This window comes from Sebastes umbrosus, chromosome 6 (genome assembly GCF_015220745.1).
Source record: "Sebastes umbrosus isolate fSebUmb1 chromosome 6, fSebUmb1.pri, whole genome shotgun sequence".
Lineage (NCBI taxonomy): Eukaryota > Metazoa > Chordata > Actinopteri > Perciformes > Sebastidae > Sebastes > Sebastes umbrosus.
The window spans coordinates 13,302,030-13,324,857 of record NC_051274.1 but is presented as its reverse complement, the minus strand read 5'-3'; the positions used below and the strand labels follow the sequence as shown (position 1 = coordinate 13,324,857).

General features: G+C 36.8%; 3 protein-coding genes across 19 annotated transcripts in view; all 3 read right to left on the bottom strand.

Annotated features, from left to right (window-relative positions):
- Positions 1 to 252: 252 nt before the first annotated feature.
- On the bottom strand, positions 253 to 14,842 carry LOC119490350 (matrix remodeling-associated protein 8-like). Its single transcript, XM_037773691.1, has 10 exons — positions 14,667 to 14,842; positions 8,320 to 8,346; positions 7,219 to 7,530; positions 7,031 to 7,132; positions 6,473 to 6,934; positions 3,186 to 3,344; positions 3,003 to 3,033; positions 1,980 to 2,059; positions 1,831 to 1,884; positions 253 to 1,734 (listed from the first exon to the last, which is right to left on the bottom strand). Exons 1-10 carry the CDS (start codon positions 14,692 to 14,694, stop codon positions 1,709 to 1,711), a joined length of 1,281 nt encoding a protein of 426 aa, XP_037629619.1. The 5' UTR covers positions 14,695 to 14,842; the 3' UTR covers positions 253 to 1,708.
- A 770-nt stretch (positions 14,843 to 15,612) lies between these two features.
- Positions 15,613 to 18,283, bottom strand: aurkaip1 (aurora kinase A interacting protein 1). Of its 2 annotated transcripts, none has more exons than XM_037774085.1 (4): positions 18,165 to 18,283; positions 17,579 to 17,684; positions 16,264 to 16,727; positions 15,613 to 15,943 (listed from the first exon to the last, which is right to left on the bottom strand). In XM_037774085.1, exons 2-4 carry the CDS (start codon positions 17,628 to 17,630, stop codon positions 15,827 to 15,829), a joined length of 633 nt encoding a protein of 210 aa, XP_037630013.1. In that variant the 5' UTR covers positions 17,631 to 17,684; positions 18,165 to 18,283; the 3' UTR covers positions 15,613 to 15,826. The 2 variants fall into 2 exon arrangements, with proteins under 2 accessions (XP_037630013.1, XP_037630014.1); XM_037774086.1 differs by lacking the exon at positions 18,165 to 18,283 and adding an exon at positions 17,999 to 18,156.
- A 2,497-nt stretch (positions 18,284 to 20,780) lies between these two features.
- LOC119489550 (rap1 GTPase-activating protein 1-like) overlaps positions 20,781 to 22,828 on the bottom strand; it is a 62,581-nt gene continuing 60,533 nt past the window's right edge. For 15 of the 16 annotated variants that reach the window (XM_037772121.1, XM_037772125.1, XM_037772129.1 and 12 more), the window contains one exon: positions 20,781 to 22,487. In XM_037772121.1, coding sequence (XP_037628049.1) covers positions 22,347 to 22,487 — 141 coding nt within the window. In that variant the 3' untranslated portion in view covers positions 20,781 to 22,346. The remainder of the gene's footprint in view (positions 22,488 to 22,828) is intronic. The other variant, XM_037772128.1, reaches the window with a different exon arrangement.

The window sequence follows — 22,828 nt, the reverse complement described above, 5'->3', positions numbered from 1 at the left end:
CAGTTAGGGCTGCAATGATTATTTTCATCTTTGATTAATCTGTTTATTATTTTATTGATTAATATATTAGTTGTTTGTTCTATAAAATATCATAAAATGGTGAAAAATGTCGATCAGTGTTTCTTCTAATGTCTTGTTTTGTCCACAACTCAAAGATATTCAGTTTACTGTCATAGAGGAGTAAAGAAACCAGAAAATATTCACATTTAAGAAGCTGAAATCAGAGAACTTTGAGATTTTTTTTCTTAAAAAAAATCCTCAAACAGATTAAGTGATTATCAAAATATTTGGTGATTAATTAAATAGTGACAACTGATGACAAATGACAACTTATTGATTAGTCGATCAATAGTTGCAGCTCTAGTTACAATGTCACATGAACTACAGGATGTTAATATCACACAAGTATTCAGTGCTCATCTCATCCCTCTACAATTTAAAACAATGATAAATGACTTACCTCAAATGTTCCTTCTCTCATACTCCTAATCCTAAAGTCTTCAGAGGCTATCAATACATTATAAATTCATATCACAGTTTCCTATTCACCCAAACACCAGATATGTGATCTGTGGAAACCCTCAGAACAAATAGTGATGAGTCTGTGGCCACCATTGTGAATCTTTAATAGAAGAAATCTTTTCTTAGAAGAGACCGACATCAGAGAGTGTGCAAGTGAGCAATAGACCCAAAGAAAAATAAGGGGTTAGGATTACAGTTTGGTATTTAGCATTACTGAGATAGTAGACAGTAAACCTCATAGTGCTACAGCCGCACATTTTATACCTGTGTCATTGACTAGCAGATTTAGTAACGAAAATTCAGTGTTTTATAAACCAGGGTGCTTTATACGTGCTTGATGCAAACAAGTAGTGCACAGCCCATTAAAAACCAAATAAATGGTTAAAAGATTTTTCTTTTACCTGAGTTTTGTTAGACTGAGCCTTTAGTCCATGGTCCTACAATTTCACTATTTTTCATTTGATAAGTTATCAATGAACAGACATATCCATTTGGGGAAAAATGGAGACAAATTTAAATCGGGCAGTCTGCATTTCTGAAATACATAAAATGCACGCATAAAAATAATTAATGTAGTCATTTTGTCACCAGAGCTGAGTTTTGTTAAAAAAAATAAAAATAAAAAGTACCATAATCTTTTTAAAATGTCTTATTATAAAGCTAGAAAATTTTAAAATGTGTGGTTTCCAAACACTGTCTGAAACTGTCTACCCACAGTAACTTTGCATGATGAAAATCCTTTACAAATTACAGCAGAATTTGTGCAAAAAAGAAAATCTGAAGAATGGAGAACAGCTGTGAGCTTGCAGCTCAGTAAGCATGCAAAGTACACATAAAACATACTTCAATAAACAGCATGCATTTTTGTAAAGATTTTTTTTCTTTTTAAAGAATGATTAAAAAATACCTAATATTCAACATATACCAACCAACAAACACAAAGAGTAGGGATCAAATATATGTTTAACCATATTGTTATAACAGGTGGTGAAATATGCAAGTTATATAAAAAAAAAATGGCATGTAAAAATTATGGCTTTTAGTAAAAAAAGAAAGCTTAGTGTGTTAGAGTTACAGCAGAGGGAGCATTCCTCCTGTCCTCTCCTGGGTTTCCCTTCTCTCCACGGTCATTTACTCTTCCGGTGTTTGCCCTGGACCTGCCAGCAGCATCTCAGAAATATCACACTCACTTCCACAGTTTCCCATCAAAGTCTGAATGAAGAGGTGAGAGACAGACGTCATATTAATCAAATGTAATGTTTCTGATCTGTGGCTGTAAGGATGTTTATTTACTGAAACTCTATTCACCCCTATTGCAGTCTTTGGCCATATCTCTCTCTTTCAGTAGGTTGTTTTTGAAGTCTGTGGATCGTAGTAGACATACAGGTTATGAGAAAGCACTTCTTTAAGTTAGAAAATGTGTGTTTACTGTATGTGTGGGATGAGGTTTACTGTACCTGAATTCAGAGGTTCTTGGCTACAGGGCCTCAGCTCTGTGAGGTCTAATGACGTTTCACCTCCATCGATCACATGTCCCCTGCACAGAGACAGGCAAAAACATTGTCTTTCATGCACAGGTCAATTTTGAGATTTTGCTTACATAACATGTCTTCTTTTTGACTAATGGAGAGAAAACATCCAAAACGCACATTGAGATGTTTATTTTATTACACTTTTTTTATTTGCGTCTTTAGATTTCTCCTAAATTCACCAAAGGTTAGCATTAAATAATGCCTCATTCGCGTATTTAAACATTTCAGAAAATTTGTAATACAAAACAATAATTGTCTTAATGTAAATAATCAACTGGGGAAGTCTATTAGTTAAATTCTTTTTTTTACCCTATTCACCTGCAGTGTCTTGCAAAATACATATCTTTAAAAGGCAGTTTTCTCAAAATTAGTTTTTTCTCATACTCTGAGCCAGAAATCTCCACTTCAGTAGCACTTACGTACATCAGTTTTATTCCTACTTATATTCTGAAGGTTTTTACAGAAGGGTTTATTCATATATCATCCATAGCCTGATTTACACAACATTTTATTTCTAAAAACATGGTGAAAATGGATTTTTTTTAAATAGCTGTTGACAGTATTTCTGATTTATGGAGTGATACAAAGAGATACAAAATCCCATCTGTAAAAACCTTTGACTCTAATATGTCAACAAAATAAAAAAAGAATTTTGAACCTGGCTTTATCCAGTTTTCAGATTTCTGTTCTGGAAAATTATGCAAATTAGCACATTATTTATAAGATAAGGACTCATTTGCATATTTAAACATACATTTTCAAAAAACTTGTAATATAAAAAATAATTATCTTAATATAAGTAATCAACTGTGGAAGTTTCATGATGATATCTATTAGTTAAAAGTTTTACCCTATTCCTATCTCCCCAAAAGTATTGATCTGCTTACAATTGGATTCAATTTAAAGGGAAAAAAATGGCACACAATTAATTGTATAGTGATGTCTTACCGATCAGATCGGCGCAGGTCATACTCCAGACCTGAAAAAGAAAAAGATTTATCACACAATCTCAAACACAGTGTGTCCACAAAATGTGCTATCTATGAATATGACTTTTATAATGATAAAATATAAGCTGGCTATCAGATACAAGCCATGAACAAGATGTGAGTTAATGGGTTAAACACACACCTCTCTTTTTACGTCGTCGAGTCAACACGACAACGGCGACAACGATGAACGCCAGCAGTATGAATGTTGCCAGAAAGTAGCCCAAATGCTGCACGAAATACCCACGATGCTCAGGGAGGATGACATTCACCACACGTGGACCCTCCACAACTTCAGTCCCTAAAGACAGAACATGGATTAAATCATATGTTTCCTATAATAAAAAACTCTCTCATAAATAGACAGAGCTCATAGGTGATGGAGTAAATATATTCCACATGGTAAATATCTAGAGAACTCAATGTACTTTCAAACAATGGGAACTGTGATGTATTGGATTGTTACATTAGATTAACGTAATGGCAATAAACAGATCAAAATTAAATGTATTTCCACATAACTAAAAATTTGTATTCCTCCCGAGGCTTCTTCTTTTTCATTTGTTTCCAAAAGCCAGAGAGGGAGAGCAGGAGTTAAATGTCTGTTCGGTGGTAATGACTTCCAGACCTGATGTCATGCAGCTGTTATTTTTTTTTTCTTTTTGCCTCAGAAAAAAAAACACACAGGCTGACCAGAAAAGAGGGGGAGAAGTGTGAGGAAAGAGAGACAGATTCTGTTATGTGGTCTGTCTGCATGTCTGTATTAGTTTTCCATTTGGGCCTTTTCACATCTTCTCACAAACACAGAAGTCTAGTTGCTGCATGACACCTTCAGCAGATTCTAAATCCATATCTGACAACACTGCAGGCAGCTCCAGGTCTCACAGGGACCTGGGATGTTTGTGTAACGATAATTATTAAAAACACCAAAGACAGAAAATATACGCTTGATCATAACAACGTCTGTCTATTATAAACAGTGTTATACAATACAGTGTATTGTACCACAGAATAATCCTTCAATACATGTTTACAGAGCAGCTTGTTAGTCTTTTAAACTTCTCCCTAAATTCAAATACAGCCTGATCACAGAAGAAAAAAGGATCATGAAACTCATTCTAAGCTAACGAAAACGAGGCAATTCTTATTTTCAGGTGATTATACACTAAAGAAAACATACTTATTGCAACGTATTCTCATACAACAGTTCGTATGATATCTTACAAAAAGTTATTCCTTATTTTTCATGTGTTTTCCTACAAATGTCCATTTGTCAATTTCCGCTCCAGTCTTTTCAAAATAGACTTCTGTCTTCACACGAAACAACTTGATTAGGTTTAGGCAACAAAACTATTTAGTTTGGTTTAGGAAAAGATTGTGATTTGGATTAAAATAACACAGGAAGTGGCGTAACTTAATTACGTAAGTTACGTGACAAAAGCGACTTAGTTAGGTTTAGGAAAAATGGTGGTTTGGGTTAAAATAACACCAGAAATGGTTTAACTTTAGTATGGAATTAACTTGACAAAAACAATTTACTTAGGTTTCAGAAAAGATCGCGGTTTGGGTTAAAATAACTCCGGAAGTGGTGTAATTTAAGTATTGAATTTACCTGACAAATGAATCAACGTTGACTTCTGGTTTCACACAGGATACAAACACCAGTCTCCTGGGTGAAAGTTCAGTGTTTTACCCATCCACCCCGACCTCGTCCCTATGTGTAGTTTGTTGCTTTTTCACAATTTCGTGGATTACACATAAATTGATTTTGTGGGATATATACAAATAACAATGCATTACGTTTTGTAGGTATAGCAACAAATGGTGTATGAGACCAGCCTGCTTATTAATATTATATTCCATTTCAGCCAATAGATCCCCCTAAATGCTACACACTGTTCCTTTAAGTACGGCATTACTCTATGGTCTCTCATTAAAGCAGACAAGTTAGACGCTAGTAAAACTAGGCGCCACTGAGGGACTAATGAGGAGAACATGCAACGTACCATCTTCCTGACCATGCTTTTGAAACTAGCCAATTATGAATAAGAAAGCTTATTCTGACTTAATCAGCCACCTCCTAACCGGGAGCTTAGTTGGCAATTATCACCTGTCATTGTTTAATGTGCATGAAACTGCAAAGACACGTCCAAGGTCATCGTCTCTAGAGCTCAACTGTCACAACCAGAGCTGCAGCCGCGTCCCCCAGCAGTAGCCCATTTCCATTTTCTTGACAGATCTGACAAGTGTGTACGTGTTAACGGCTATTTCACATATGCTGCACAGAGGTTACCCCGTGTTTTTGTTCCTGTGGGATGTGCGTCATTTGCAAGTCAATGAACTGAAGGAAAACGTCTTCATTTTCAAAAGATAGAGATTTCTGTTGGACAGCTCACACAACGCCCTCTTCGTGATCACAAAGAAATAAATTTGCCACAGAGAATTAGAGCATTAAAGTGAAAAGCTCTCGTGACAGCTGTAATTTCAGATGATTGCCGGTGCCTGCGTGAGCACAAACAACTTACTTTTAAATTAACAGTCAAGAGCAGCGGTGCGTAAAGAAGAATTCCTAGATGAGGCAGGATGTCATCTATCCACGTGGGCATTTCTTCAACACCATTATGGAGCTAATAGGGCTGTCATTTCTTTACAGGAGGGGAGGATCTGTAGTATAACACAAACCTGCATCCCCTCCCCTTACATTGCTCTTTCATGTCACAGCTGGCCCAGATGTTGAACAGATGTATCAGACTTCCTTTAACTGCTGGTAAACACGCCTGAACCCGAGGACCGATACACATCAGCAGATAGAGAGGGAATAAACAAAAACTGGAGATACAGTGTAACCAGTCTAGACATGTGGTTGGGACTTTTTGGAAAATGGGGTCAAGTGGAGGAAAAAACACGAGATAGGAGCGTCCACTCCCTCAATTATTGGCTGTTGGTGCCTACTCCTCTGCTCAGCACAGTTAAAATGTCTCCAGCTGTAAATGAAAAAGCTGTAAAAATGGGGAAAGAAAAGTCAGCGAGGAAAAATGAGCCACTTCCGTTGCAGCCAATTTAAAGCTGTTTACTGTAGACAGCTTCTCAAGCCAGAGCTGCAAATAGTTGACTCCTTAAAGAAACCCGAATTTGATACATCTAACAGAAAGTTTTCTTTCTTTCTTACTCAACTAGCTCCAACATTCTTTCTACCTCCTCCCTCCCTCTTCAGCTCAAACACAAAAACAGAGAGGTCTGAGGAGAAAGTTGGCAGTGGAGAAGAAGAGGAACTGATTCAACTGACCAACTATGCCTATAATTATAACAAAGAGCCCAGGAGCTCTGTTGTCACTCCATGCACGAGAAACCATATGGGGAAAAACATTAACCATTACTAGTGTCTGGAAAGTTTTAGTGATGTGTCGCTTGTTGTTTTGAGTGACTTACTTGGCTCTGGCACGTCATTCTGGAAAACTTTGGGTGCCGTGGTGGGGGCGGACGGAAGTGGAGGTCCAACAGTGAGCCTGAAGATGCGTCTCTCGTGCAGGCCGCAGTAGTGGTGATGCAGGTGGCAGGAGTACAGGCCTTTATCAACAGGCTTCAAGTTAGAAATGGACAGCGAGAAGTCGCCTAAAGTAAAAGCGTCCTCCTCCACGCTCATCTTGTTCTCTCCAAAGCGTGGTCCGTAATCTCGGCGCTCTCCGGAGGCGTAGAGGTCCACCAGGCGGCCGGCCCTGTCGGGACGCACTCCGGGGGCCTGGAAGTCCCAGTGAGCCACCTGCTGCTGGTCCTCCTGGAGACCGTCTCTCCACAGGGGACGTCGGTTCACACAAGGCAATACTACCGACTTGCCGAGCAAGACCACGAACACGGTCTTCTCTCCATCCCAGTAACGTTTCTCTTTCCGAGCTGGAAACACATGAGAGTGAAATACATACATTAATCTGTTTCATGCATCATGACTCATGGAATAGCATTGGGCTGTATGACCACAGGAAACCTCACCTGATTTAGTGACATTGAGCTGGATTTGAATGGACTGGTGAATCTGGCAGTAGTGATGATGCAGATTACAAGTGTAAACTCCCTTGTCAGTTGTGACCACACCTGGAAAAATAAGCATAAATTGATATTATAAATGGAAGAGTGCAATGTTGATGGTGCGAAATGTGGGAAATGTGGGGAAGTCTCACTGTTGATGATGAGGGAGAAGTTGCCGTCATCGAAAGCAGAGTCTGGGACGGAAATGCGTCCCTTGTTAAAGCCATTGTAGACCCTCAGGCGGGCTCCAGGGGACATGTCCAGGACTCGCTCCACAGAATACTCCGGGCTGCTGCGCACCAAGTCCCAGTGCACCACCCTCTGACGGTCCTTCAGCCTGTCCTGGGTCCACACCATGCGGGGGCTGTGGCAGGGAAGGATGGCCTTTGACCCCTGAGGGAGGGTGATGTTCTTAGCCTCCACCACCACACCGAGTGTGCTGCTGCTGCCGCTCTGACCCCATGCTGATACAAAGAAATAAACACATGGGTTCAAACATGAGGTACTATACATTAGTGCAGGGGTTCTTAAACTTTGTGGTGCCATTGACCCCTTGCACGAGAGAACATTTTCCCAGGACCCCCCATAATCCTAACACCGATTAAGTATGCTTACTACCATTTGTACTCTAGATGCCATTGGATCTACTAGTAAGCTAAAACTTTTCAACATAAATACTTCAGACCTGTTTGATAGTGATAAACAGAAACACAATTCAATTTGAATCATGTTAACGCCACCTTGGTTTGACCTGATATTCCAGTTGCTTTGTAATCAGATGTCACTTTAGCTTGGCCGGCTTCATGGCTTTGTTCGCCATCACCTGAAGATACATGACGCATTTTGGTCTCCTGTCGCTGTTCTCAATAAAACTAAGCTCGATATCACTGTTTAATGACAAAATCCCTTGACAATGTGGACTGACTCAAATATTTCTAGCAAGCTGGCTAAAAGCCATCCTAAGCAGCAGCAGGAACAATTTGTTGCGCCCTGAGTGAAGTGACTGATTCATTACATATTTACAAGATGTGTAACAATCATATCAGAGTTTCTATCAGCCCAAAGCTGACATGGGTGGGTTGGGAGTAATGGACAAAATATGTTTGTTTTTTTGGCGCAAATGTCTGTAAATATGCACTTTTTAATGCACAATTAAATAATTTATAGTAAATCATTTCGCGGACCACCAGACAGAAACCCCCCTTTGAGAATCACTGCATTAAGGTATGCATTGAGAAACAAAAATGTCTTACCTCCTGGCAGGATGAGCACAGCAACAACTGAAACAAACAAACACATGAGTGATTAGAGTTACTGAAACACATAATTCATACTAGCTGAGGTTTTACAGATATCACCCTGTTGACTAACTAAGTCTTGAGAAATATTTATAAGACTCAGCTAAATGTGGTGGTGACCTGGACTGACCCAACAGCGGAGGATTTCAGCATTGGAACAGATGTGGGTTCAGTGAGAGGACTGTTTAAAATAACAGAGGATAACTGAAGAAAGAAGGACACGGTAAAAAAGCAACGTTTTAAAAACAGAAATGGTCCACACAGGAATACAAGAACATAAAAAAATATACCGGCTGTCAACAATATTCTCTGGAAATATATGTTGCTGTTTGTGTTTTTTCACTCTATAGATAGGAAAGTTTCCTACAGCTATTTCTAATGCGTTTTTTTCCCACAGTGCTTTTTCGTCGTCTGTTTACTTGAAGGGCCAGCGGAGCCGCATGCAGCCAAAGCATACAGAGCCTCTATTCATGCTGGCTGCCGCTGGCCTGTTGCAAGGCCGTGATCCTGAGGGGATGAAGAACCAGGCTGCTATTCAGCTCACACCAAACACCTGTATATTTTTACTGTCCTGTAAAGGGTACTGAGAACTATAGAGGCTGGAGGTGCAGAGCTTTTTACGTGTGGATACATTCACTACATAAATACTGTTTATATACAGTATGTGAATAAAGAGTGGATTATTTTCAATGCACAGTTATTACTGGCATTACAGTTATTATTACTGGGGTGGCAGTAGCTCAGTGGGTAAAACGGGTCTTCCTTTAACCACAAGGTTGATGGTTTGATCCCCGGCTTCTACTCTCTGCATGTCAAAGTGTCCTTGAGTGAGACACTGAACCCCAAGTTAATCCCTGGGCGCTTCACCACAGCCCACTGCTCCTAAATGCTGAGGGTGGATCAGATTTCATGCATGTATGTATGTGATGATGAAGTTACCAATTTGGAAAATGCCACGATTAATCAGCACTTTCGAAAACACAAATGCTTCAGTAAATTAAAACCAACAAATTATAAAATAATTAGATTTTTATGATAAAAGAGATTTAAAAAAACAAAAACAATTCAACAATGTAAGATAAAAAAAAGGAAAAAGACAATTGAAGTAAAATAAAAAAATAAAAAAACTCAGGTAAAATCAGGTCAAGCGCCCAAATAAAAGTATATTTTAAGAAGAGATTTAAAAGATGTTACAGACTTAGCGAACCTGATTTCCTCAGGCATTGAGGCCCCGACTATAAATTCTCTGTCCCCTCTAGTTTTATGCCAGGCCTCTGGAACAGTTAAAAGGCCTCTACCCGAGGATATCAAACTACGCACAGGCTCGTACTAAGAGGTCAAAATATTGCAAGAAGAAAAGAGGCCAAGAAGAGCCTCAAAAGTAATCAATAAAATCATAAAATCAATTATATAGCATACTTTGATCAAGTATAAGGAAGCAAAACAAAAACACTGGTGTGATGTGGTCACAGATGTTGGTTCTGGTTAAAGGTCTGACAGACACCCGAGTTCTGTTTTGTAGTCCATCAAAAGATTTTAGTCTTGAGAAGTTATAAATCTGGTAACTACTGAAGCTTTTGCAATGAAACTTCACAACTAGTTTGATTAGCAAATAATCAATGACAACTATATATATACAGTATATATATACATGTATATATATATATACATGTATATATATACATACATTATATTTGTTTGACAGCTATTTTTATTTTAGAGATTAATTTTTACCTACAAAACATATGAGTTTATAAAATAAAATGATAAAATATGTTGCATTGTTATAGATATCTACACAAAAGTATATATATAAAGTAGTTAAATTAGCTCCACCTCGACCAACTACAACATTAAAATGTTGCTTACACTTTAATGCCTCAGTAATATTAATATAATGATATAATATATGAAATTATAATATAATGTATGTATAATACTCACAGGTAATGTATGTTTCTGAATCATGAATACTTTTACTATTGATAATTTCAGTATCTTTTTCTAATGATACTTATATGTTTACTTAAGTGACATTTCCAAAGCAGGACTTAATGGAGTATGTATTAGATCTTTTAGACCTTAGGATGCTGTCCAAGCTACGTGTCATCTTGAACAATGTCTCCCACCCACTCCATGATGTGCTGCTCAAACACAGGAGTACATTCAGTGCTAGACTCATTCCACTAAGATCCACTACAGAGCGCTACAGGAAGTCATTCTGCCTGTGGCCATCAAACTTTTCATCTCCACCCTGAGTGTCAGACATTCCGAGTCAATAGACTGGACCTGGACTTATTTCACACGTCAGCAGCTACTACCCCATAATTTACTATTATTCTCATATGTAATCTGAATTAAACTGTGTGTGTTATTTACACTGTGCATTTCAAGAAATATTCTTATTTAAATTTGTATTTATACTACTTTTGCTTTCATATTTAACACACTAAATATATCCCACTCCTCAGCATTTTGTATTTACTTATTTACACTGTGGTTATATATTGTATGTGTTTGTTGCACATATTTCTAATTTGTTATTCTTATTTGTATTGTTATTTATATTCTCTACAAATATTGTGTTATATACTGTAGCATTATGTACATTATGTACATGTGACATACAAAATACAACCTTTATTTCTATTTTCTTACATTTCTTTATGATTTTATATAAGAGGAACTGTAACACCCCATTTTCCCCCGGGGATCAAAAAGTATTTCTGATTCAGATTCATTGTCATTTGGTCCAAGTTTACTTCCTGTCAGCTATTGTATTAACAAACATTGCAATAGGAAAATAAAAAGGGCCCATTTAGAATGTTTATGTTGTCGAGTTTGAAAAGGTCTATTGCTACTTTTACTTAAATTAAAGATCTGAATACTTCGTCCACCACTGCCTAAGAGCAGCAAATAACAAAACGGCTCAATCAAGTGCATTTTCATCATCAACACTGGTGGCCTGACAGCCAAAAACAAACAGCGCAACATCTGTTTGATACGGGTTTACAAGACCAAAAAGTGTGTTCTCCATCCAGGTGTTTTTCTAATCATGCCTGCAGGTGGTTGATTCACAGGCAACACACACGTTCCATTTCACCACATCTAAACAATACTTGTGCTGCTACTGTGCTTTAATGCAGTGATATGAACCGAGCAGAGCGTGCTGTGATTTTGTAAGTATTCACCAGTATGTAATAATACTGAGCAAAATGATTTCAGCACACACACTGGCATCGGAGAGGAGACCTCATGCTGGAAAACGTGGGTTTTCTAATGAAGGCTATAAACTTTTCTGCAGAAGGTAAAAACAAAGTGTGCCAACCCCTGTAATTTTCTCTCATCTCTCCTCCAGACACACACGCAGGCTGGTGACTCACGAGGCTGGTTTAACACTAAAGACTTAACAATATGCTATTATTGCGAAACCAGCTATAATAACGGGCATTTAGCAAATGACCTGCCAAATCACTGTTGTCATTCGTAACCCCAGGATCACATGGAGAATCACTTAACAGAATGTCACCCCTGAAGGTAAAACAAAAAAGGTTTCAACTCAGACATAAAGCATGCGTTCACTCAGCACTATCCATGTGATTCATGAGTTTACTCACAGCCCAGTCACAGGTTGAGAATCAAACACATCTGTCCAGCTGCAGATTCAGCTAAACATGAAAAGATACACTCAGAGTGTGTGGCGTGCCTATTGACTCTCCTGTGGATACACTCACTTTAGATGGAAGATTTTCAAGTATTTTTAGTCATATTGATTTGCTTGATATATGCAAATTAGCATGATTCATAAGTACTTTCTATTGTGTTTGCCATCATAATTATATACTATACCATTATATACCATTTTCTTCTAAGTTTGAAGCTTGTTGATTATGTGTTTATGCATGAAATGCTTTCTATAGATTTATTTGATGCTTATTAATAACTTTACTAAGTATATTATTGTAAATGTATATATTTATCTTCATGTAACTGATGGCAGAGCTCAATTTGGGACCACATCTGTGCATGGATCAGGTAATGTCTATATAACACATTATCTTCAGTGGTGGAATAAGTACTCACATATGTTACAAAGTAAAAGTAACAATAAAATATAGTGTAAAAAATACTCTGTTAAAAGTAAAAGTCTTGCTTTCAAAATGTTACCTTGAGTACAAAAGTACTAGCATCAAAAGATACTTACACAGTACAAAAAGTAAAAGTACTCATTATGCAGAATGGCCCATTTCAGTATAATGAATATTATATTATTGAATTCTAATTATTGATGCATTAATGTGTACATCACTTTAATGTCACATCCGGTAGGTGGGGCAATTTTTTTTCTATATAGACTATGGCTGGGTAGCTGTGAATTTCAACCTGGGATCGATAAAGTCTCATCTTTAATAAAACATCAATATTGATTTGTTGATAATATTTTGTATTATTATTGTGAAACTGCAAAGTAACAAACTAAAATTATCAAATAAATGTAGTGGAGTTAAAAAAGTACAATATTTCCCTTTGAAATGTAGTGGAGTAAATAATATAAAGAAGCAGAAAAAGGAAATACTCAAGCAAAGTACAAGTACTTCAACATTTTTCTTAAGTACTGGACTTGAGTAAATGTAATATAACTTTACTTTTAATCTATCGATGTTATGTAACGTTACTTTTAATGTATAAAATATCATGGTGTCAATAAAGTCTCATCTTTAGTAACACAGTATTTATCTGTTGATCATATGTTGTAATCTGAACCTGCAAAGTAACTAAAGTTATCAAATAAGTACATTTACTCAAGTACAATACTTAAGAACAAATTTGAGGTACTTGTACTTAGTTGTACTTGAGTATTTCCATTTTCTGCTATACTTTATACATTTCAGAGGGAAATATTGTACTTTTAACTCCACTATAAAAGTATTATACTTGAGTAAATGTACTTAATACTTTCAAAACTGCTTCTTGGTCACGTTTTATGTGTACTGTATATCTCATCATGCACATGTCTTTAAAGCTGTAAAGGCAACTTAGTAACAATATTACTGGGAGCATCATCTCAGTATGTGATCCCTTTTACTCTACTATAAATATGTCTTTCTGCTAAACAAAGTCGAGGGATTGTCCACTGTATAGTTGTACACAGAACATAAAACAACCTTACTGTGACCTTGTCATTTTCTGCCTTGAATGAGCAGCTAGATGTTTATTATAAGCTTATTTGATTCAAAACAGCCATCCTAGTTTGTTTTTTTCCCATGCCGTGTAGTCAGTCGGTGGCCGGTAATTAAGACAGAAGCCATCATAAACATGGTTGGAGCAGTAATCCTCCTCCTCCACCTCCTCCTCCTCCTCCTCCTCCACGTCGCCCGGACGGACTCAAAGCAGCCCACTCGCGGTGAAACACTCATTACTGACACATATAATGACTGGCTGCAGGATTGTGCTGACTCCTCGACTCAGACCGCAGTTAACTAGAAACACATTGGGCTGAGGCCACAAAAAACCCCACATACACACCATCAACAAGGGGCAGGCCGAGGCTAGTCACAAACAGCCCTGCAGCTACAGGACTGTCTAAATGCAACCTACGTTTCACTTTCAAGTCCATGGAGATCCATGCATTTCATTTTCTAAAAGCAGAATATTTCAAAAATAAAAGTTGTGGATAAAAAATGTAATTCTGGCATCTTGATTATATCATCACTTAGGCTACACAGAAAATATAGATTGAGGTAGATAAATTGTCTAAATATAGCCTATAGCCTATTTGAAGCTTGGTTTTGATAAAAACAAATAACAAAAAAAAGTTACAATAAAAATAATAAATTATAGTGAATTATGTTAACTGTTGTTTCAGCAATAAATAAACATATAAATAAATGACAGAAAATGAACACAATTTGTATAACTTCCGCTATTAAATCTAGTTGTAAAAAGATCATTGCACGAATTGTTGTACAATAAATAAACAAATGAGGCTATACACTCAGAAAACGGAAGTTGAGTTGTTTTTATAGCAAACACCAGTTTAAAAAAAATAAATAAATAAGCAGACTGTTATGTCAATCTTACAAATTGCAAAGACATACATATAAAAGTACTTTATATAATAAAAATAATCTATTTTAAATAAGGTTATTTACAGTGCTGCTGCAGAGTCAACCTGAGGACTGAAGAGCGTTTCTGCTTTTGTTCCCGGCGGGTGATTCTAACCTGGATCCAATTATGGAACAAAGAAAGTTTCCTCAAAGTCATTTTGTCTTTTTTAAAAGCAAGAAAAGTGAAGAACTTACTCTGAAGGAGAGTCATGTCGAGGTGCATCTTTGTCACAGTGCTGCCAGCCAGCCAGAGGAGGTATAAAGTCTGTCTGGAGGCGGTGTGTGTGTGTGTGAGCAGAGCAGAAAGAGATAAAACACAAGAAGTCTTGAAGTTCAGCGAGCAGCGGCTCAGCTGTGTTTTGGTGTGTTCCTGCAGTCTGGAGCCTTCAGTCGCTCCGCCTCCACCAGCAGATGAAATCCAACACTTTGGTGCTGCAGTCTTGACGAAAAACATGTGTTGTAGAGGGACACTAGAATAAACGCTGAAAGGTTTTGAAGGAAATTATAATATACTGACTATTATGAAAAATGCACTGAAGGTACAATCCTCCAAATGTGAACAAAAGGGTGGCCTCAAAACATTGGATTATAACTTTGTTAATCCGAAATTGACAGGTTTTATAATACACTTACACAACTACCAAACAATTATATGATTGTTATACATTAGTTTACAGACAAAAAAAGCTTTTTATACGTCAAACTCTTCAGTTATATATGTGAAGATATCAGTGATTTATATAGTTGAAGAAATTGTAAACCAGTCATTTAGGGAAAATGCCACATAAGGAATTGATTATAAAAGATCCTTCCTCATTTCCCCTTTTTTGATCTTAGAAAAGCCACTTTGTGAATTAACGCCCTCAAAGGAAACCAGTTTTCTTTAAAGACTATTATAAAAAGTTTTATTGTACAAGCTGATTTCATTTAAAAATGATCACACAGTCAACTGGTGTTTTGGTGCTCTTATTTCTGTTTTAGTTGTGCTAGAAAGTAAACTAAATAACCACTCTTTTCAGGGTGAATGCATTTTTCCCCCCAGATTTTGCTCAATGCTGCCACCCACAGTAAAACAAATGTAATGTCCTGTAATTCTACCATCAGCCTAAATTAAAGCAAACAGAAAATGACACACCATGCCTCGGGCTTGACAGAGAAAGATCTTTATTAGATTATGTACACGTTGTTAAAAATGAATTGTACACATAATGAAGATGTCCTTGTCACTGAAATATGCTTCAATTAAAGCACATAAAGTTGTTTTAACTGCAGAGTGTGAAGTGTTGTGAGCAGACAGAGACGTCCAGTGTGAGGGATCATGTGACACAAACTTGAATCATTGTTGTCAGTGTTTCTCAGTCCCTTTTGTTTCCATGCTGCTTAATGAAGATCTTAGGTGTGTTCCACCCCTCTGGTGCCTTCTTCAGTCCAGCTCGTGTCCAAATCCTCCTCAGATCCTCCTCAAATCGTTTCTGCTCAGGACAAACACGCACATATGGCAGTTTAAGAAAAGTCTTTTGTAATTGGAGCACACCAGGCATACAAGATTTACAACAATCCTACACAAATTAATCATGTTTCAAGTTCAGTCAATACTTTATAATACATATATCATGATAAACTTAACATACTACCATTAGTATTCATTTCCTTGTCAAATTATCACACATCATATTGATATTAATTGGCTGAATGTAACAGAAAAATCTGTCAAAACAGTTAGAAATCGTCTGTTTAGTCAGTATCACAAGTTCCTTTTTTTTTTTATCTCTAACAAAGAGGAAACACTCACCTGCTTCTTCTTCCCCCTGCCCTCTAGCACTCTTCTCCTCAAGAATTTAGTCCGTTTTAGCAGCTTCTTGTATTTATGCCGGTTCATCTTCCGCCGTCGGATCTTCAGAACATTCTTACAGCTAAGAGGTGTTGCTGAACCCTCCCCATCCTCCAGAACAGGGACGGAGACGGGAGGCAGCATCTTCTCTTCCAGCGGCCCTACGTCCTCCTGCGGCTGAGCGCACTCCTGCAGGGGAGGAAGGGAGTAGCGCAGGGAGAGCCAGCTCTCCAGAGGACTCACCGACAGTTTACGCGGCACAAGAGCTTCGTCCAGTTCTGGCTCAAGTTGTACCCATCGAGGAGGAGGTGTGTTGTCTGCTGCCGTTGAGTAGTTTCTCTGTTTTTGTTGTAGCGAAGAGCAGTAAACAGGAAGAAGCGGTTGCACACGTCCATTCAAAACTTCTCCATGGGCCTGAAGAGCACCTGGTCATTAAGGGGAAAATTAATTATGTCATCTTGAGTAACAACACTTAAACTGGAATTATAGTTTAAAAGGACTGTTTGTAACTTCTTACACGTATAAATCACCCGGGTCGGTGACCCATGCGCGTTCGCATATGCACACTCGCGTGTGGCTACGCTGTTCAGACAAGACTCCAACACAAACTACACGGAAGCACCAAAATCGCAAAGTTCTATCTAGTGAAGCCCGTCTTGCAAAACAGTGTTGGCCGCGGTGGAAGGACGCGGGGAGACCGTAGCTTTGGTCTCCAGGGCCGGAGTCTCTGCTGTACTCTGCTCCTCTGCCTGCCTGCCTTCACTCAGCTCGCTCCACCTCGCGTTTATGCGCGTACACTACACACTGCAGAAGAGTTAGTAGCTCTGAGAATATCTAGTGAATATACAGGTTTGTGCAGAAATAATTGCTGCAGCTCCTCCAGACCAACAGAGGTTTTCCGTGTCTTGTGAAGTGACGGGGCTCCGCGGCGAGAAACGTTATCGTCTCTGACCGGGTGCCGGTGTCTCCCCTGTTCCCTCCGACCACGGTCGGGAGGCTGAAGGAGGAAAAGCCAACACTAGCATCAGCATTGATTCATGGAGAAAAGGTGAAATATAGAGTGATATTGTGGTTTTAGCTGACGTGTGTCGCCTCACTGTTTTGAGCGATGCTCGTTCATGTCTATGTAGAGCGAGCACAACCGCGAACCCGACGCTGACTTTCGTTGACTTAACGGCCACAGGTGTCGCTGTTAACAAGCATTTCTGATTCTTACAAACAGTCCCTTTAAGATGAATCAAATGGGTGGACAGATAAGACATGTGGTCATACTTACATGTCGCTCTACGTAACAGATTGAGACGGGGGACAACCTTTGAGGTAAACATTGTTGATGATCAGCCAAATCAAGTCATCAGGAAGGAGTTGACTGGTCTCTGGTCCTGTGGGCAAGAAGCAAAGTACTATGTATGAGACAATTAACTGATTAATCAGTGGACAGGAAATGAATGGGCAACACATTTGATAGTCATTCGCTTAAATCATTTATCAGAGACAAATGTAAACTCTGGGAATCTTTTACTATAAAACGATGAAAGTGACTTTTGGAGGTGATTTAACATAATGTACTGTATGTCAACATGTCCAACCTTAGCGTTAACTGATCTCCTTAAAAACAACGTTACATTAATACAACATATGAATGCACTTACATTACTAGTTGAATGTAAAATAATCAATATGAACATGAACTGACCCTTCAGCTTGTTGCTAATGCTAGCTAGCAGTGAGGCTCAACTCTGGACGAGAAAGTCTCGATATTATCACTAAACAGATCACAACTAACAGAGTTTCAGCCGTCAGCTGTCTGACAACATGAAGACATTAGTTTAGCAGTGGTTTGATGAACATTGTTTGGTTACCTGAAGCTGCTTTGACCGAGCTGCTCGTCTTCAATGTGACTCTAGAAGCCTACTTCCGGCTAGAGCAACACAGATATAGTGCGTTTCCTGTTTCTCAGAGCGGACAAAGGTTCCGCCAGAGACAGTTACATCACAGAGCCTCTGAGTTTGAGAACCAATTTGGATTATTATAATATAATAATAATAATAATAATAATAATAATAATAATAATAATAATAATAATAATAATAATAATAATAATAGTAATAATAGTAATAATAATAATAATGATAATAATGATAATGATAATAGTAATAATAATAATAATAATAATAATAATAATAATAATAATAATAATGATAATGATAATAGTAATAATAATAATAATAATAATAATAATAATAATGATAATGATAATGATAATAGTAATAATAATAATAATAATAATAATAATAATAATAATGATAATGATAATAGTAATATAATGATAATAATAATAATAATAATAATAATAATAATAATAATAATAATAATAATAATAATGATAATAGTAATAATAATAATAATAATAATGATAATGATAATAGTAATAATAATAATAATAATAATAATAATGATAATGATAATAATGATAATGATAATAGTAATAATAATAATAATAATAATAATAATAATGATAATGATAATAGTAATATAATGATAATAATAATAATAATAATAATAATAATAATAATAATAATAATAATGATAATGATAATAGTAATATAATGATAATAATAATAATAATAATAATAATAATAATAATAATAATAATAATAATAATAATGATAATAGTAATACTAATAATAATAATAATAATAATAATAATAATAATAATGATAATGATAATAGTAATATAATGATAATAATAATAATAATACTGATAATAATATTAATATTAATAATGATAATGATGATGATGATGGTGATGGTGATGATAATAATAATCATAATCATAATCATAATCATAATAATGAGTTCTTTTAAATCAAAGCTTAAAACTTTCCTGTTTGCTGCTGCCTTTTATTAAACCAGATAATGATCTTATACTGCACTATAACTTTTTACTCTTGTGTGTTATATTCCATTTTAGCTTCTATCCTAGCTTTTTTTTTTTTTTTATTTTATTTTTTTACTCCACTGGAGGGCACTAACAATAAAGTAGCAATGGTAGGTGCAAATGAACTATCAGCTGTTGCCATGAAGACTATCAGTAAGTTCTGACTCCTCAGTTTGCCTGAATACAGCGCAGTGATGAATTACACATGTAGGATAATAATTGAGAGAGAACATGTTTGAGCGAGTTGAACAATAAATATATATACACACATGTCTGGGATCATTTGCATTGGTGTCACTCTCTTACTCTTTGTGACTTACAGTAAGCCTACTTACCTTCTTCAGTTTTAGTCTTATATCATCTTTTTAAGCTGTCCTTGTCGACTGAGCAGCAAGCAGTTTTGTAGGCTACTGGGATGGATGGGGCTGTCTGTTGTCTTTAGTAAATTTACAACAGACCACATACCTCTAACTTAAACATCTGTTGGAAAAACATATAACCAGTATTTATATAGACATTTGAAACTAATTTCAATCTGCAGCCCAGAGGAAATAAATTAGACAAAAAATTCTCCTTGTGGCAAGTGGTGTTCCTCCTAATGGGGTCATGACTTGTATAAACACTAGATGAGTAAAGGAGGGTGTGGAGTGTAAACAGTTTCATGCAAAAAAGAAAAAGAAAACCCATTTAATTTGGAAATGACAGCTAGGACATACCAAAGAGCTTACATTAATGCTGTTCAGAATAAACAACCGCAGCTGCCAATAGCAAAAGAAATATTGAAAACATCATATTTTATGATACTAAGATTCCCAAATTCTAGGTTTCATCTGTGGTACCAGTATTACCAGTTTATATATTAACATGCATGGGGTGTGCCGAGTGTTTTGACTGTATTTCAAACATCTGCTGGCAGGCTAACAAAAACCCAGCATGCCCCAGAGGTCTTAAAGCACAGAGCAGCAAGCTACTGCTGTTGTTTACGCACAAAAACTGACCTTCACTTTGAAGAGTGACCTTTTTTACTTTACTTACAGAATGAATGTTTTTGCATATATTTGAGCGCTTATTTGCATAAAAACAGAAATGCCCAAAGTATTCAGGACAGAGTAGCAAAGAGAGTATTTACTTTGTCGTATGTGTTGTTTTCACTTTGTAAAATTGCATACTTCTAAATCCATTTATTTATTGTTTTGTGAGTAGATACATGTGGAAAGCCCATTTCAGTCATAATTCAGTTTTGAGTCTTTCCTCCATTTGGCACAGTTGCATAAGAGGGGAAGCCTCCACTTTTAGATTGCTCTAGATTTACATACTTGTGGGCAGCCACATCAAATCATTTATTCATGGGGCTTTCTCTCTTAGCTTTCATTAAGACAGTGGGAAGTGGAACATCTACCGTTTTTAGTCATTTCACAGCAGGAATTTTCATGATGTGGCATTCGGGATATTGTATTTGTGTGTAAAAAAAACACAGAATACAGAGTTTCTATTGAGTGACGTGTAAAACACAAAAGAGTGTGTGTACGATACATTGTAAAGTTCTCAGGGCATTTATTTACAATAAAAACAACAACAACAAAACATTCATTTCATTGTAAATCCTGCTGCCTTTTCACTTCACTATCTATACTTACACCATCAGTTTGTAATGATAAGGCAACTGAAATGATCAGCAGGATGAGATTTCCCTTTTACAGAACAGTTTGAACAGCTTTTTAAAATATTTCTCTTCTACAAAACTCTCTTCTCAAAATAATATTTATAAGTATAGGGTACGAGAAATAAAACAACAATAAATTGTTAACTTGGCAGTAATTTCAAGATGTCGGTCAATCCCATTTTAAATCAATGGCCTATACTGTACATTATACACTCTGACTAAATATCTATTTACAAAAAAATCAGTAGTTTTGTTTTGAGTTGTTTTCTCACTTTAAAAGCAAATAAATATTCCCCGTTTTATTATAATTGCATTGCAAATTTACTGCACTGAAAGAGATGTGACCCTTGAAAGAGACTTTACAGATGACAACATTATAATTTACTCCAAAGCAACACATACAGTATATGGCAGGATGCTGAACAGTAGTCACCATGGAGGTACAGTATAACAGATGTACGCTATAAATGCCACTTCGACAGGAACCAAGTCAATAAATAAAAACATACATTAGAGAGAAAAACTCAGAACATAATGTAGAGACTGGTAGAGACCAACAGACAAGACGGTCAAAGCAGTTAGATCAGTCATTGATGGATAAATCCATACATCAACAGACACACAGACAACGCTGAAGTAGAACTGCATTGCAACACCATTTTTTTTAAAGAAACTAGTGTGCTTATAAATGATTCTGAATATATTAGTTTTACAGTTAATCTAATACTGCAATCCCATTATTGGCTGCAGTACACGCGAGTCAAAACAGTGAGGTAAAATAAATTTGAGGGACAAAGAAAGTTTTAAGGCCATTTCATCACGTTATCTACGATACATTGCTCTCTTCACTGTAAATCTAATCTTGTGGAGATTTGGGTCATAAAGGAAAGAGCACAATTGTTTCGCTGCAGCTACACACGGTCCTTCTATTTGTATTTTACCCAGAAAATAATCACATTTAACAGCATCCGTGAGAACAATTCTATATCACATTAGAGGTTTTGTTAGAAAATACCCATTTTTGAAGCTGAATATTTGGTGTTATGTATACATTAAAGATCTTTATTGAGCCGAAAACCTTTGTTGATTTGGTAAAACCATCCAGGCAGTTATCTTCTCTATATTGCAGCAAAAAGTTCTTCTCAATGTCTTTACTAAGAGCTCAATGGCACTGTCTTTACCCTGTATAGCCAGCACACAATGGGCTCAACAAGAAACCAAAGTTATATCTTTTTCAAATAAAACTATTACATTTGTAGATAGAAATGTGCGCTTTTGAGACAAAAGGTGGGGTAAAAAAAAATCACAGATAGGCAACAGATTTGTGAACAGGCAAAGAAAAGAGTGGAAGGAAACAACACTGTGCAAAAGCTGGCCCCTCTTTGTGCGTCATCCTCTCCCAGTGTCCTCCAGGTTTCTGGATATGCTGCACCGTGGCGCTCACTGAGCAGCAGACTGTCCAGGCTCCACCTGCCTTTTCTCTTCCTTGTCACCGTCCTCGTCTTCGTCCTTCTCATCACTGGTCATGGCGAACGCCTGCACTTGTCTCACCTCCCAGAGGGATTGTGACTTATGGGAATGCTTTGGGAATAAAAGAGATGTCTGGTCAAACCTCAAAAACTTAAGAATGCACATCTATTTTAGTTTTGAATATTTCTCACCGAAGCTCTGAAGCCCAAAAAATGATATTCGAAAAAGCCCAAATCTATTCATATCATGTATTATGGTGTGACTTTGGTGAATCCGAACTAAACAAAGTCACACAATAACACGAACAAACTAACCGATCGAGACAACAGTAGACCAGCAACTCCCGTGTTCTGCAAAGTAAAATTACTGTTTTTTTCAATGGAGTCTGGTTGCTTTGGCGAGAGCGTAGATAACAGCTTCAGTTCCCTGTCGGAAACATAGACTGAATAGCT